At 40.4% G+C, this 15,762-nt stretch overlaps 1 protein-coding gene and 1 pseudogene across 1 annotated transcript; both read right to left on the bottom strand.

Annotated features, from left to right (window-relative positions):
* Positions 1–854: 854 nt before the first annotated feature.
* Positions 855–8,026, bottom strand: LOC139286433 (peroxisomal succinyl-coenzyme A thioesterase-like). The gene is made up of 11 exons (XM_070907225.1): positions 7,913–8,026; positions 5,839–6,040; positions 5,618–5,717; positions 5,334–5,524; positions 4,950–5,119; positions 3,682–3,801; positions 3,341–3,423; positions 2,935–3,028; positions 2,363–2,443; positions 1,159–1,297; positions 855–1,057 (listed from the first exon to the last, which is right to left on the bottom strand). The coding sequence occupies exons 2-11, from the start codon at positions 6,032–6,034 to the stop codon at positions 921–923; spliced, it is 1,311 nt and encodes a 436-aa protein (XP_070763326.1). The 5' UTR covers positions 6,035–6,040; positions 7,913–8,026; the 3' UTR covers positions 855–920.
* Positions 8,027–11,407: 3,381 nt separating this feature from the next.
* LOC139286217 (uncharacterized) lies at positions 11,408–14,721 on the bottom strand (annotated as a pseudogene).
* Between the last annotated feature and the right edge of the window lie 1,041 nt (positions 14,722–15,762).

Below are 15,762 nucleotides of genomic sequence, written 5' to 3'. Positions count from 1 at the left end.
AAAGAAAAACAAACAAGCCAGAGCAGTTTTTTCCCCCCCTATCCCAGAGCGACGATGGGTTGAGCCAGACCTTTCTCCAAAGTGTGGAGAGAAGTCTCACTATGTGAGACTGATTATTTCTAAAATCAGTTTGTGAGACATGGAATCCATCATACATGCTTTCATTTCCTATTGTTTAGATGACTGTACTGGTCTCCTAACTGGCATGAATCAAAAGATAATTCACAGACTCCAAATTGTACAGAATGCAGCAGCTAGACTACGAATAAAAAGAAAAGAGATCATATTACTTTACGTTACATTGACAACCAGTTTATTACAGAATCAACATTAAGGTTCTTTTTTACTTCACAAGCACTTCACTGACTGGCCCCAGACTATATCTCTGTATTACTGTGTCAAGTCAAGTCCATTTTATTTACACAGCCCTATATCACAGATACAATCGATTCAGATGAGGAAAATCTCCACCAAAAAATCCCTTTGATGAGGAATAAATGGAAGAAACCTCAGGAAGAGCAGCAGAGGAGGGATCCCTCACACAGAACAGACAGACAGGAAGTAGATGTAGTGTGCACAGAACAGACCAACATAGTAAAATTACAGTATGAACAATCTGGACCCATATTCAAATGGGTAAATTAATCGGCAGGTGTTAATTTACAGCATGTGTATGTGCAGGTTGGTTTATGTTTGTATGAAATGTATGTCGTTATGCTTGTAAAGCACTTTGTAATCTCTGGTTTTGATAAAGGCTAAATGCTATAAACAAACTTTATTATTATTATTATTATTAGACTAGAAATTTTCGATTTTCGATTTTTTTTTCAGTTATTCATCCGTTGTACTGGTGATTCAACCAGGAAAATGTAACGTCTAACCAAGCTGTACTAGTATATAATCATGAGCTGTCGCCTTGGTTATAGTTGGGAAATAGAAGTTGCAACAGGGTTTCTGCCGCCGTACAGATTCTCCCTCAGAAAGACCAGCGTCTTCCTCCAGGAGTCTTCCTGAGCGCGAGAATGTGCCACCGTCTCTCCGCCCCACAGAGCCACAACTGTGAAGACAACAGGAAACTGAAACATCAAAAGCATAACGTCCTGATTTTGGCAAGTTTCTTTCACGGTCTACAGCTTCCCGGCCTGAAGATGAACATACCCTTCTCACGTATGAATGTTCTGAGGGTGCTGGCTCGGACGTGCGGGCTGTACGGAGGCTCAATCAGGTGACCGGCGTTCGGGTACGACAGGATAGTCAGCAGGTGGCTATTCCCCGCCCGCTCCATCATCTCCTTAATCTGGAAGACAGGAAGAAAAAGACCTGATCTCATATTTGTCAGATGGTTTCAGGATGTATTTCATTTTTCATCTATTTGCTCTCCTTGGATATGATTTGTAAATTCGCATTTTTTTTTCTATTTCTAATATTGTTTTTGCTGCTGTCAAGCGTGAGAATCTAAATTTCAAGACCAAAAGACCTAAATTACTTCTTTCGAATTATGGAAATAAATTCAAACCTGTCTTTGATCTGGGAAACATCCTCTTAGAGTTGATTCAGTTTGACAGCCAGAAGCCAGAAAACTCAGAGAACAATGGGAAATGACGATGTAACTCGTAATGTCTCGATACTCCGGAGGCTCACTAATAAAATACATTTTGTAGTGGATTGAAAATGAAGTAGGACACCAGAAACATATACAAAACATAGCCTTTTTTGTAAGATCTTGAGAAAATCTATTAATGTCTTCATTAATAGACTTTTGAAACATTTGATTTTCTGTATGATGGTGATTGTTTAACATTATTAGGATTATATGATATTTGTACATGATACCCGGACATTAAAGGTGACATAAACGCTGCTTTTCACTAAACTTGGTAGTGACAGTGTGTGGGAAATTAATATGTTTTGTTGAGATTCTTGTGTGTATAATTGTGTAAAAACACGACATAATTTGGTTGACAAAAAGCTTAGAAACTGTTACAACACTAGTTCTGCTCTAAACCTTATTACATGTGTGTCTGCTGTTTGTGAAATAAGAATGCATTTCAGTTTGGGCAATTATTTCAATAATTAAATGAGTTAGTACAAAAATAAAACTAATGAAATGGTTTAGTTTTAACAAAATGATTAATCAAGTGATTAATCATTTACATTTAGTGTTCTAGTTATTCATATGTTTAACTTATTTTTAGTGTCTTATTTGTTTTATCTAGTGTTGTCCATTTTGGAATTCCATATATCCCAGTTACTATTCAGTTTCCTCTCAACAATCAGTTAAGTTTTTTTGTCGTCCTGCGACTTCAAAACTCCGGACCAAGCTTGTTATTCACACAGGATGTCGTCATGTCAGTAAACTCACGTCCATTGCAGACTCGTAGGTGGGCCAGTTCTGATCGTCCTCACCTACAACCAGCAACAGAGGACACTCGAGTCGTCCCACCTGCCCAGAGACAAACAGCAGCAGCATTTCAGCTTTCATCGCCGGCTGCAGCTTCGAATATTTATGCACCACCTGAAATCACCTCTGGAATAATTTATCTGTGTAATTTTTGAGATATTACTTAAAGCTAGAGAGGCGGATTTATCCACAAATACCATAAATTCTCAAATTAATTAATTACCTCAACTGCTGTGGGCACCAGGCCTTTATTTGAAGCAGGCCTGTATTAGAGACAGGCCTTTATTTCTTTTCCTCTGTTTGATTAGTACATTTAGTCATGTTTTTGTATGAAGCCTCCTTGTTTCCTGATCTGCTCCCGTTTGCCCGGTTAAATGTTTGTTACTGCATTTTCCTGTTAATACAATCTCTACACTTCCTGTATCCATTTCAAATTAAAAGCCTACAGAATCGCCTCAGTAAGCGATAAGTAATCTGTACACTGTTGAAAATACAATGATTATACTGTTGAATTTATGGCTGGTGGTACTCACATCCACTTTGAGTGTGGGGTCGGTGGGAATGGGCAGCAACAGATCTCGCCAGATCAACTGGTCCTCCTCATTGCAGCGAGTTTTCTCAAAGTTTCTAATTGGAGAAAAAACTTTTTTTTCACTTATCCTTATCTTTCTTACCATTGACTTTGTATGAATTCACTCCACATTTATCTTTTACTTCAGCTCCAGTTTGAACACACCTTTAGAGCCTTATCAATTGTGGATGTACGAATGTATTATTGTATATAATATTGTACATGTAAGTTTTTCTGGGAGGTGGCACTAAAGGAAAGATCACCAGGTCATTAAAATCAAAAGGGTTCATTCTCTGAGCAGCAGGAAAGGGATCAGGACATTTAATCTGACTAAAATCATAACGTTAACTGACGGCAGATCAACTTACTTGTGAAAGAAAGCCAATATTTGTTCCACATTTCCGTCCACCGGCTGCACATGACTCCCACTGATACACACAGCACACCTGAGCTGGGAAACCACACACACACACACTTAAAATATGTTTTCAGACCAATCAAAAGAGAGGAGACATCAGCCACTGTCTATTCCATCACCACCTCCAAAGTCTCAAAAGTCAACTTGACAAGCGAGCGAGTGTTGAGCAGCTGCAAACGTGTAGGGAGGGTGGAGTGACTAATTAAACGCCATATCTGACCAACTTTCATTAAACTAGTGGAGCCACGTTAAGCTAATGAAAGTAACTTTGTTCAGCTATCGTTGTCTTACCTTTATGACTTTGGAGTAAACAGCCATTTTTAAGGTGACACTGGTCCCGAAGGAGAGACCCAACATGCCGATCCTGCTGCCAAGGATCTGAGGGTGCTGCTCCAGGACTCTGTAGGCCTTCTGTAGCAGGATATGTCAGAAAACACAGAGGTAAGGCTTTGTATAATTCTGTGCATTTCTTGCAGTCCAAATCCTGTGAAGGTTTGTATTTTGTATTTATCTGACATTCACATTTAGATGTGTCACAAAACTTCTGATAGCTATACTAACTCAAATCTTTAATCTTCTAATTGTGGCCAACTCTAATTGGATGTGATCTTTGACTCAGCTTTCCTCTCACTGTCAGGTGACTGTGACTTTGTCTTTTTTTTTTAAATGATTCAAACATCTGTTCTAGAAGAGGGATCCCTCCTTTGTTGCTTTTCCTGAGGTTTCTCTATTTGTCTCCAAGTCAGTAATTTGTGATTTTTGGCTGTATGAATAAAATTCACTTGACAAGGCTGGACAATAGTGAGCCAATCAAAACTGCTGCTGCTGCCAGGCTTTTCACCTAGTTAACAGTTATCAGACTATATTACACCATAGAGATTAATTGTTGACTTGAAGATTTATTTTTACAATGATCTGATGTTATTAAAGTAGAAATTTAGTAATAATAATAGTAGTATTAAAATTGATTTTACTCAAGGTTACACTAACAAACACTCTCTGGGTCTGGGTCAAACTCTGAATGACACTTCTGCCAGTTATCTTTTTATTTCAACACCTGAACAGTCTCTACTGCGAGTGAATGTGTCTGTAAAGGTCAATTAACCTCTGTAACAATCATACAGATAAACAGACACACACCCTGGTATCTGCAGCCAAGATTAAACCTCAACTCAACAGGACCCTGACAGGACGTGACTCTTATGTGCCTCACACACAAAGTAAATAACTATGGCCAGTATGCAGGTTGCAGTTCATGATCTGTGCGGAGTGGGTGGAGATTGTTGATAGTGAAGACAACATGAAGGAAGCTGACAAAAGACTAAATGATTCGTTTCTGATTTAGTTTGGCTTCATAGTTTAAATCATTTTTCACCCAAAAATGTCAAACATTCTCTGGTTCAAGCTTCTTTGCTTTGGATTTGCTGCTTTGTTCTCTGTGATAGTAAACTGAATATCTTTGAGTTTTAGACTGGTGGACAAAACAAGACATTTAAAGACGTTACCTTGGGCTTGAATTGATTAGATTTTTTTGTGCTTTAGATACTCATCGGGTTTACCTCAAAGTACTCGTTGTCCACCATGTTCCCGGTTTCTGCGGTGATTTTAGGCGACAGGTAGTCGATGGCCAAGGAGGCGAAGCCATGGGAGGCCAGCAGTGCTGCACGGTACTCCACCAAATTCCCTCCACCTCCCCAAAAGTCCAGGAGACCGGGGAAGGGTCCCGGTCCTTCAGACAAGTCAAAACCCCCAAAATTGTTTACAGTTTACATGTTATTGTATATTTCTGATGTCCTTGCAACTCTGGGATTACATTCATTTCACACTTGGTTACATACTGAACTTTCATGGTTAATGGTAGTCCATGGGTCATTGTTGCTCAGTATGTTCATGCACCCGTTCACCCACAGGACACCTCCCTCTAGACTCCCCTCTGGTCCTACCTGGGGGCAGGAAGAGGGCCGCAATGAGTCCGTTCTCTGTGATCGGGATCCTGCGGACGCCAGGCGCTATGTACCAGCGCTCCACCACCGCACAGGCCAGCGGCACCTGATCCACGAAGCCCTCAGTCTGGTGACCCTGGTACGCCGAGATTGTGACCTCCATGGGAGTCTGGGCATTAACCTTCCTCAGCCTGTGGGATGATGGCAAAGAGTTGCCTCTGATACTGATAATTGATTCGGTATTAATTGGTGTCATCGGAACAGCTCTATCCTTGTTGGCCTACCTGAGCCAAGGTTTGCTGCCTGGAACTGGTCTGAGGCTCCACAGTAGACCCATTGGTTCAACCCCAGAATATGTCCCACCCAGACTGGAATCCTCTGAAACTGTAAACAGCAATTATTATTTCTCATTTTGATGTTCAATTCCATCATTTGTATGGAATATCTGCAAACACTTCTAAATTAATTTTAATGGATTTTATAGGTCGAGGCATTGAACATGTACCGTTCACAGTCCCACAGGTATCGGAGGTGTAGTGAGCAAACGCCTCCCAGCTGTGTCGGTCTTCACATTGGTAGGAGGCGTGAATGGTCAGCTGGAAACCAGGTGGGACATTCTGGACCAGAACGATAAACTTCTCATCCACGAGCCCTCTGGACGGCTGGACCGACAGCTTCACACAACCGTGCTTCCTGTCCATCTTGAACTGAGCAGACAGATACAATAATCACAGAATAATAAACCAAAACTAAATGACTGGATAGATACCACTATTATTAGGAAATGTTTATTTCCTAATCGTGAAAGATGGTGAATTCAGTCAACCAGACAGCGTTAATGCCTGAATCCAAGGTTACCAACTCTTACTTTTGGTGTGAGACTCCCGCTTTCAGGCTCTGTCTCATGCTCTCACAAAACATAATGCCTCTGGTTAAGGTTATGCCGGCGCGGAGGCTTAAAGGATGGACTGTTATGCACTTTTCACTGGTGATACACTGTTTCTTTCAGGCATGAGAGACAGTATCCAGAGTCCTCGATAATGTAGTAACTAGTTTTTACGATACCTTTGGCTTATTATTTCTGGTATCTAATCTTTTTCAGATTTTGGGGCAGCGACGAGGCAGGATGGTCAGAGTGCCATAATGCCATTTAACTGTGAAACACTGCTATGCACAGGAATGTGCAGAGTGTTGTGGTCATAACAGGCTGATTGTTCTCTTGACTATTTGAGGTTGAGCTTCTTTCAAGCTGCTTTCAAAAGTATCAGGCAACTAGTTTTTATACACTTTCAACTACAGCTAAAAAGTGTGTTTTTGTGGGGTGTAAAACTAACACTGGGTTTTATACAGCGGTGGTTTTATATTTTTTACTTCAGTAAACAAGACAATACAACACTGTAAAAATTCTCCATTACAAATAAATAATAATAATAAATTTACGACAAAGTAAAAGTGGAAGACAACAAAATGTACTTCAAGAACCAAAGGTAAAAGTACTGTATGTACAGAAATGTGGACGCTGTGACTGTTACACTATTATATACTATTAGATTGGTATTGCTGATACATTAATGTTTAAGTAGCATTTTCTTGTTGTAGTTGGTCGAGCTGGAGCTGATTTGTTAACAGTATATGTTTACCTGAAGGTTCCTGGACAGAACTATGCAATATGGTACTAATTATAGGGAAAACTGAGACAGTGTTTAATTGGTGTACTTCCAATTAATTAATTAATTGGAACAGCAGGTCAGCTGAACATGCAAAAATGTAAAATTTGTCTGCAGGCAAGCATACAATTGTACAAACATGGATAACTATAAATGAGCATTTACTTGGGTTTAAATGGATCTCCGTCAGTTTTTGCAGTCACTCTCAGAGCTATTTCTATACTTTCTCTATTATTTGTACTATATACTGTAAATACTTTCCTGTAGACTCCGAGAAGATTATGTAAATATAACGGTTCCTTACTGTTAGTGAGTTAAATCTTTAACAATGCATCATACTCTCATTATGCAGTATGTTTTGAATGAAAAATCTTGGTAAAGTATAATAAAAAAGTCCATTTATCTCAGAATTGTAGTGGAGTAGAAGTATGAGGAAATACTCAAGTATCTTTACTTGTACTACTTTTGTCGTGAAGTACAGTACTTTAGCCTGCTTTGTAAATGAAGACACTATTTTAATGCACGTTAACAGTTCAGTGTGGTAATATACATGAACATATAGTCAAGATACAAAGGTGAAGAGTCCACTCAGTGGGACGTGTTTGTGCAGGGTTAGGCTTCAAGGACGTTATATTACCTGTTTACACTTTAAAAGGAGAGAAATAAGTATTCATATATTAACCATCAACCGTGAAGTGAGTGCGCATTATCGGATAATAGTACATAACATGTCATTCACAGAGTCGGAGAAGTTACTTCTACAAGGAGACTGACGGCTGACAACTTCAGTAATCACCTTTATCTCTCTACTCGCCTCTGAGTATACCCTCAAACTACACCAAGGGCCCCAAATTGCATAAATATTCCTTAAATCACGTGTATGAATCACAACATCGTGAGGACACAACTGACCTGAGAGCTGTTGACTTCCGGTTTGTCGTCCGTCTGTGGATTTTGGTCACCTGCTGTTCAGCTCGGCACGCGGTCTGGAGACTGAAGTTGTGACTGAATCTGTGTTGATCAAACTTTGCAACAGAAGAACGTCCGGCAGCTGAGCTTCACGTAACCGCCTGCAGCTCAGCCACACCGGGCGGAGCTCCGGTCTCCTCACGCGACGACGTCGCTCTGCCCCGACACAAGATGGCGCCATCGAGTCACCGAAACTCCAGATTCTGAATGAAGTGGTTTAAAGGGGAACTGTTTGTAGGTCTCTGGGAGACACTTAATTATCTTTACAGGCCTCTGTAGAAGAAGAAGTATTCAAATCATTTACTTGAGTAAAAGTAGTGAGAAAGAAGTAGAAGTATTTGTAGCATTAAAAAAAAGTAAAAGTACCTTAATATAGTTCATTCTACCACTGCCTTCAGGCTATGTGTCCACATTGTGGGGGGGGGGTTCAAGCAGAAAAATGCTGGGCTTCCCAACTGTTGGCGGCTGAGTTGCATCGTGGGTAATGTAGGCCCCTGGTTTTGACAATGAAGAAGTGGGCATGAAATAAAAAAAAAGATGATATTGGTCCTGCTGCATCGATTTTGATATGTTTTTAAACTTATTTGAGAGACCACTGCACGCACCTCGAGGGAGCGACAAAGTGGAAAAATACATTTTGATGATTTTTTGAGGAGAACTAGTGTCTATGTGAACCTTCACTACCCAGTTCACCATGTTGACAGATGGTCTGTAGACTGTGTAATAATCATATAGGCTACAATAGGCTGAGCGGTGCAATGATCAGCTCCACTGCCAACACAAAGTTACACATTATGACTTTTTTTTTGAAGGGGATGAGAGTTGTATGTAGCCTCTGTATGATGTCTGTGTGTAAATAGTGACATTTAGTTATTAATTTAAATTCCTTCCTAAAATAATCCCCACACAGACACCTTGTGTAATTTACATAATCCCTTCTAATGTGGCTCTGTATGAGATCATAATGCTGCTTATTTACCTCTAATGAAGGTGAGGATGACCAGTGCGGGGTTTCGGTGATGTGATGAAGGACTCTTGAGTGTTAAGAACTTATTGTCTGACCTAATTCCACCACCTGTTCATCTTCCAAAAGCATAACACGGTGACAATCCCACTGCAAGGCAAAGAAAACTTAACTGTGCCGGTTGAAATACGAAAAATTTGAATATTGCTTCATCGTGATTGGTTGTGGATGCAGCTTCTCCCTCCTGTTATTGAATTATTTATTATTTGTTATCAATAATTCAATCAATTTTTGCAATGCAATAAAAAAAACAAAAATCTACACTTTTTCACAGTGAATTTTTATTGTAATGTCTCTATAATATTTTGTATAATACTTATGTGTTAGTTATTATCAGGATAATGGCTCCTCTTACTGGTGATTGACTGAAAAAAAAACTTCTTTGAATTAACTAGACAATAGGAATGAATAAAAATAATGATTCATTACATAAATAACAGAAAACAAATGAATGAAATGATGAATCCACACAGATGATATATGTGTGAATAAATGAATATATGATGCTGATGGAAATTAAAGTCAGTCTCATGTCTCTAGACGACCCCACACGCCCTCTGACCTTTGACCTCTGAAGAGAATGGGGAGGTGGGAGGGTGGCTCTTACCCAACCGAGCGCACAACAACAAAGTGTCGTCGTGTGGTTGTCAGTCAGCACTGAAACATCCATCTGTCCTTCGAGGGCCCTCTGACTGTATGAGGGGCCAAAACATGAACATGTAACCTGCACTGTGGTTCCTTTGGTTCTTCTGAGTCTTGTCTTGTTTTTCAGACCGTAACTAAAATATAAGTATTGCTGAGTTTACCTCCTCAACTGGATTCTGTATTTCGGATTCATCTTAGAACTAAGAGAGCAGCACTTTCATCAATAGATCCATCGAGATTCACCTGGTCATCAGTCATTTTCTGCCATTTTATTGGTCACTTAGATTTTGAGTACAGACAAATAACGTAGAAATAACATTTAGTTTGAAAAGGCGTTACAGAAACAGGTCCAGGACGTGTTTACTTTTACATTTATTCACATGTACAATCAAAGCCACAGCAGATCAAGGAGAAGCCTTAGAGAATAAGTGCCTATCTTAGCACAAAGACTGGAAGCGGGGGGAATCTGCTAGCCTAGCTCCGTCAAAAAGAAAAAAAATACCCTCAAATTGAGTTCTGCAGCAACATTTCATCAGGATATTAGCAGCTACAGAGAATTCACTGTTTTCATACATACACTAGTTAGCTGCTTGCAAACCTACATGTAGACCAGCGCAGAGAAAGAGGAAACTCAAACTGATGTTTTACTCTTTATTCCCTCCAACCAGACGCTCCATGATAACAGCTATAAATGTGTGTCTCTGTAAATCATCCTGATTTATTTCAGCAGTTTATCTTTAAACAACACGCTCTGATGATGAACGACCATTAGCTACCAGCAGCGTCCTGGATGCTATGACGCTAATCATGCTAATAACAACTCAATGTGAAAAAAACATATTGAGACTAGTTAAGAGGTCAAAGATCAGCTGTCTCCGGCCTGGTGAGAAATGTCTCCAGCCGCGCCTCCTCACCGCCTTGCCGGCTGTCCACGCGCACACACACACACACACACACACACACACACATTAAGTCAATGACAACAGAGACTATGGGAAGGAGACTGAAATGCTCAGCTGCTTTAAAATGTATTCAGACATTTAATATTCATGGCCGTCGTACGTCATTGTCTGCTTATTCTGATGGGGTGTTGTGGGTGCTGTTGGACATGGGGGGGGGGGTCTCATTCACAACAAAGAGACACAAAGGAGGGTGCACCACTTACCATCAGGACTGAGGCTGACTGTGTGTTCTTTTAAAGAAATTCAAACAAAATGGGGAGTGGTAAAGCTACATTTTAAAAAGACCATACTCATGGGATTTTAGGATATTATTTTATTGAATGTTTTAGCCCAAATCTGTATACATTATATTCCTTCTCATCATTTTCTAAATCACGTATCAGTTTATAGATTGATTTCCTTCATTCCATTGGTTTCATTGGGAGTGTATGTATGCGTCCATGGTCCTATGTTCCCCAGCTTAATATTCTCTTGTTATTAGTTATCAGCCATGTTTCCCTGGGTCAATATGTTGAATTTACGTTATATGAAATCACACACAGCTCATAGCCTACTAATGTTATACTCTTTGAAACCTATGCCCTCAAATTTGCAGGAAAGAAAGTTTTCTTGACTTTTGACATTGACATCAGTGACAGAACAGATGTTTAAGGTCATAAATTTAAACTGGAAGTCATGCATACGTTCTAAAATGGTGCATACATTACATATGTTGTACATAGAGGTATTTGATTGTGATGTTAATGTCAAAAATTAAAAAGAACATTATTGGGACAGCAGGAAGTGAAGGTGACGGAGAAGACATCACTAGCCAAAGGTTGCTTCCTTCAACAGGAGTGCGTAAGGACGAATGGCCCTCTCTGCCATCTTCTGCACGTCTTCATCTGAAGTTCCACTCGGGATGGGAACCAACCAGTACTTGTCCTTGTTGACCTTCTGCCGGAACGCCGGATTAATCCGGTTCTGCACAACTACTCGGTAACTCTTGCCCGTCTTCTTGGAGGTGAAAGTTTTGCCGTAGCGTCTCGCCTCAGCAATGAATGGTGTCGAATAAACCCCCTGGCCATATGAATCGTTCACACCTGGCTGTTTAATAAAAGATTTAAATCAGTACTTCTCAACCTGTTTGCATTGACTTGAAACTGACCACATTATGGCCATTTGTGGTCTCTCTGTGGTTAAGACATTCATTTGAAATATTGGGAGATAATAAATGTAGAAGTCTAATTATTTTAAATGTGATGATTTTGTTTTCATATGTTTTTTTTAAAAAATCGTTTAGAAAGGGCAGCCAATCAGGACCAAGTTTGTCATGTGTTTTCTGGAGAACTGACGAAGCCTTTTGGATCCATCCCAAATCATCAACAATTTTACAACAATCCAGCTGATCATGTATTTTCTTCATGTGTACTGAACTTGTGTTTCAGATAATGGAGATAAAAGTTAACCTTGTAATATCCCTTGAAGATCTATCCAGCACTTTCTACAGATGTCCCATGGTAGGACACCGGCCACTCCCCTGCCACTGAATCTGTGCTGGACCTTTGTTTTCCCAGCCAGCTGTTTCCATCTGGGTACTTATCCAGGACCTGACGTCAAACAATCAGCAATCAATGATTTCACAAGTCTCAAGACTTAAGTCAAGACAGGCAAGTCTCAAATTAAGTCTCATGTCAGGTCCGAAGTCAAGTCTCAAGTTCCAATTGAGTCTTGGAAGTCCAACTGAAATTAAATTGCTTTTTTTTTTCCTGCTACATCATAAATGTCTGCTCTGTAAATCACATGTCCTGTGTTCCCCTTTGAGAAAAAAATCTGAAACTAAAAGGGAGAAATCTATATTTTATATTTTTCAGTTTTATGATGGCTATCTTTGCATTACATTTATTCATTTAGCAGAGACTTGTATATATATATATAGAAAGCATAATGAGCTATTTTTGACGACAGAAGGGGATTCTGCTGACTGAATTGAGTTCGGTAACTCATTCCATCACTGAGGGACCACACAGGAGAAGAGTTTAGATTGACATTTCTTTCTTTGCAGTGACGGTAGGACTAGCCATCATTCATTTACAGATCATGGTGAATGAGAAGGCTCATAAACCTGGATGAGGGAATTCACGTAGGTGGGTTTGGTGCTAGTAGCCAATCTATAGGCGAGCATTAGTAATTGGAACTTATTGCAAACAGCAACAGGGTGCCAGCGTGTCATGAGAGTCTTTGACCAGATGAATTTGTTTTGGCTTCACTTTTGGGGAGCTGTCATGTCGTTCATCTTTACATACAGTCTATGGTCTTAACAAAGATTCAACAAAAGCCAAAAATCTGGCACAGCTGCCCATTTTGAACTGTGAGTTTGAGATGGTGCTATAATAAAGTTTCATGTTCATGTTCATTTGAGTAAAATAAAAAATAAAAAGGCAAATGGCACCTTTAGGGCAAAGCGGCTCCAGCCACAGGGGCGTTCGTACACCTCTCCTCCTCTGTAATGTGTGTCTGTGTCTGTCATGTTGGTGAAATCACAGTCATATCGCGGGTCAAAGAATTCACCCTCGTCAATGACGCAAAGCCTTCCTGTCTTTCCGTCTTCCTGGAGATCAAATGGGGGGGAGTCAACTGCTGCCAACCTACGGAATTCGTCATGACCGTAGTTGATGGCAGGTTTTGAAGCCTGGCTGTTGAGGAAATACACAGCAGATAATAAACACTCATAGTCTCACAGTGCAAGATAATGAGCTAATGATGATGGCCCAGGTCAGCAAGAGTCTCTTCAAGTCTTTAAAACAAGCAACAGTTGAACCACAGACTGTTTAGACTGTCAATTTATTTTTTCACTCCATTTTCACCCATTTCAGAAAATGTTATCTTTTTTGCAATGCTAGCACTGTGGCAATGTCAGCCAGTCGGTCGATCCACCACTTTAGTCCAGACTGAAATATCTCAACAACTATTAAATGGAATTTATTAAATTTAATACATTAAATGACATTCATGTTACCCATAGGATGAATCCCAATTACTTTGCCGATCTGCTGACTTTTAATCTAACACCACCCGGTCAAAGTTTTCTCATGTGAAATATCTCAACATCTACAAAATGGATGGGCACAAAATTCTGTTCACACATCCATGTTTTCCTCAGGATGAATTGTAATAACTTTGGTGATCCTTCAACTTTTCATCAGGTTAAGATTTTAATTTGGTTTATGACCAAATACCTGCAAAACATTCAAAAACATTCAGCCTCAGTTGTACTTGTGTTTAACAAATGTTACCACACTGACATGCTAAACTAAGATGAACATGGTAAACATTATACCTGCTAAACATCAGCGTGCACATTGCTGTAGACTCTTGTTCATTTCTGCCCCATGTTTCATTCATCTGATCTCCTCTGCATGAAGGGACTTCAGGTCTGTGTCACTCCACTTGAACACCGCTGTAGTCAAAAACATCATCTAAAAGCTGTTTTATTACTTACCTGGTCTGTTCCGCATCTAAGATGGTAGGGATGAGCTGGCGAACAGACAGGTTGGACCTTCGTCCTCCAAAGACCCAACCAGGAGATTGACCACCTGGTGACCTGGTGCAACAGCAACAACCTGGAGCTTAACGCTTCAAAGACAGTGGAGATGGTTGTAGACTTCAGGAAGAGCGCAGCCCCACCCGCCCCCATCACCCTGTGTGACTCTCCAGTGGACACTGTGGAGTCCTTCCGTTTCCTGGGCTCCATCATCAGCCAGGACCTCCGGTGGGAGCTGAACATCAGCTCCCTCATCAAGAAAGCCCAACAGAGGATGTACTTCTGCAGCTGAGGAAGTTTAACCTGCCACAAAAAATGCTGGTTCACTTCTACACCGCCATCATAGAGTCCATCCTCACCTCCTCCATCACCGTCTGGTACGCTGCTGCCTCCACCAAGGACAGACGCAGACTGCAGCGTATCATCCGCTCTGCAGAGAGGGTGATCGGCTGCAACCTCCCATCTCTTCAGGACCTGTACTCCTCCAGGACCCTGAGGAGATTCTGATTCTGATCTCCGATCTTTGCTTCTGAACAGACGTGACGGTGGCGTTGCAGAGCACGGACAGCGCCTCAAGAGCAACTTCCCTATCAATCATCTTGACGTTAGTGAATCGACGAGAAAAATTAAGGAAAAGTTATCACTGAAATGTGTTTCTCAATGTTCTGTCTGCTGACTGTGCTATGAAGAGGTGCAGTGAGCTCTGTAAGTGAAAGGTTGAAATCTTTACAGCTGCTTCAATAACACGTTCTGTACACTCTATGCACATTGGAGATAACAGTTTATTAGGTGGACAAAGCAAAGGGCGAAAGGGGAAAACCCATTGTAAAACAAAACTGTAAAGATTTGTTTGAACACTTATTGAGTGCATGATAACACTTAAGCAGCAGAGAGGTCAACTGAGGACACACTGGCTCGCCCAAATTCACACACAAACACTCTCTCTCACACACACACACACACACACACAGCAGACGAAGAGGAGGTTGTTTTTTTTTTTATAAATGTAATTTTCAAGGCTGTGAGAAGCACAAACTAAGTTACATTTCCATTGTATCAGGGTGGAGGCAGAAATATTACAGTTATCTAAAAACCTGGAAAGTTAAATTCAAAATGATCCAAATGAGAAATGGGTAAATAATTACAAGTCACTAAAAACATAAGACTATGTAACACACACTAAGAAACTGTTTGTCTCTTTGTCTACTTTTGCTTAAGTAAAAAATAAAGTACTTCTTCTCCCACTTCTCTTATCCATCTGACAGCATCACAGTCCTGCTGTAATGACCTACACTTCCTTTTCTGTCCAGCAGGGGACAGTAGAGGGGGCATGCCTCTTCGCTTTGGTGGAGAGGTCGACAGGTTCTCAATTTTTCTCTACTTGTTGCCATTCCTCTCTTTTTTCGCATCACTGAATTTCAGTTTTAAGAAATGTACACACTGAGATTTAAATTATTTGATTTGTAGACATATAAAAATGTATATAAGAAGCCATTTGACATCATACATCACTCTGTCAGGAGCAGGAGAGGAGCTGAGAAGGAGAGGGAGGAGGGAGGAAAGAGACAACGAAATGTGTGATGTGTGATTTTTACACTGATGTCTTATAATGACTGTAAACTGTGTGTGTGTGTGTGTG

Source organism: Enoplosus armatus, chromosome 6 (genome assembly GCF_043641665.1).
Source record: "Enoplosus armatus isolate fEnoArm2 chromosome 6, fEnoArm2.hap1, whole genome shotgun sequence".
In the NCBI taxonomy this organism is placed as follows: Eukaryota; Metazoa; Chordata; class Actinopteri; order Centrarchiformes; family Enoplosidae; genus Enoplosus; species Enoplosus armatus.
The sequence above is the reverse complement of the archived record's forward strand: the minus strand, read 5'-3'. Positions and strand labels throughout refer to the sequence as shown.

What these genes read in the sequence shown, in the direction of transcription:
- LOC139286433 (XM_070907225.1), bottom strand. Translation starts at nt 6,034, where the DNA reads ATGGACAGGAAGCACGGTTGTGTGAAGCTGTCGGTCCAGCCGTCCAGA. An exon ending in TACCTGTGGGACTGTGAACG is followed by an intron (nt 5,718 to 5,838) that starts GTACATGTTCAA and finishes TGCTGTTTACAG; the next exon opens with TTTCAGAGGATTCCAGTCTG. An exon ending in GGCCCTCTTCCTGCCCCCAG is followed by an intron (nt 5,120 to 5,333) that starts GTAGGACCAGAG and finishes ACTTGTCTGAAG; the next exon opens with GACCGGGACCCTTCCCCGGT.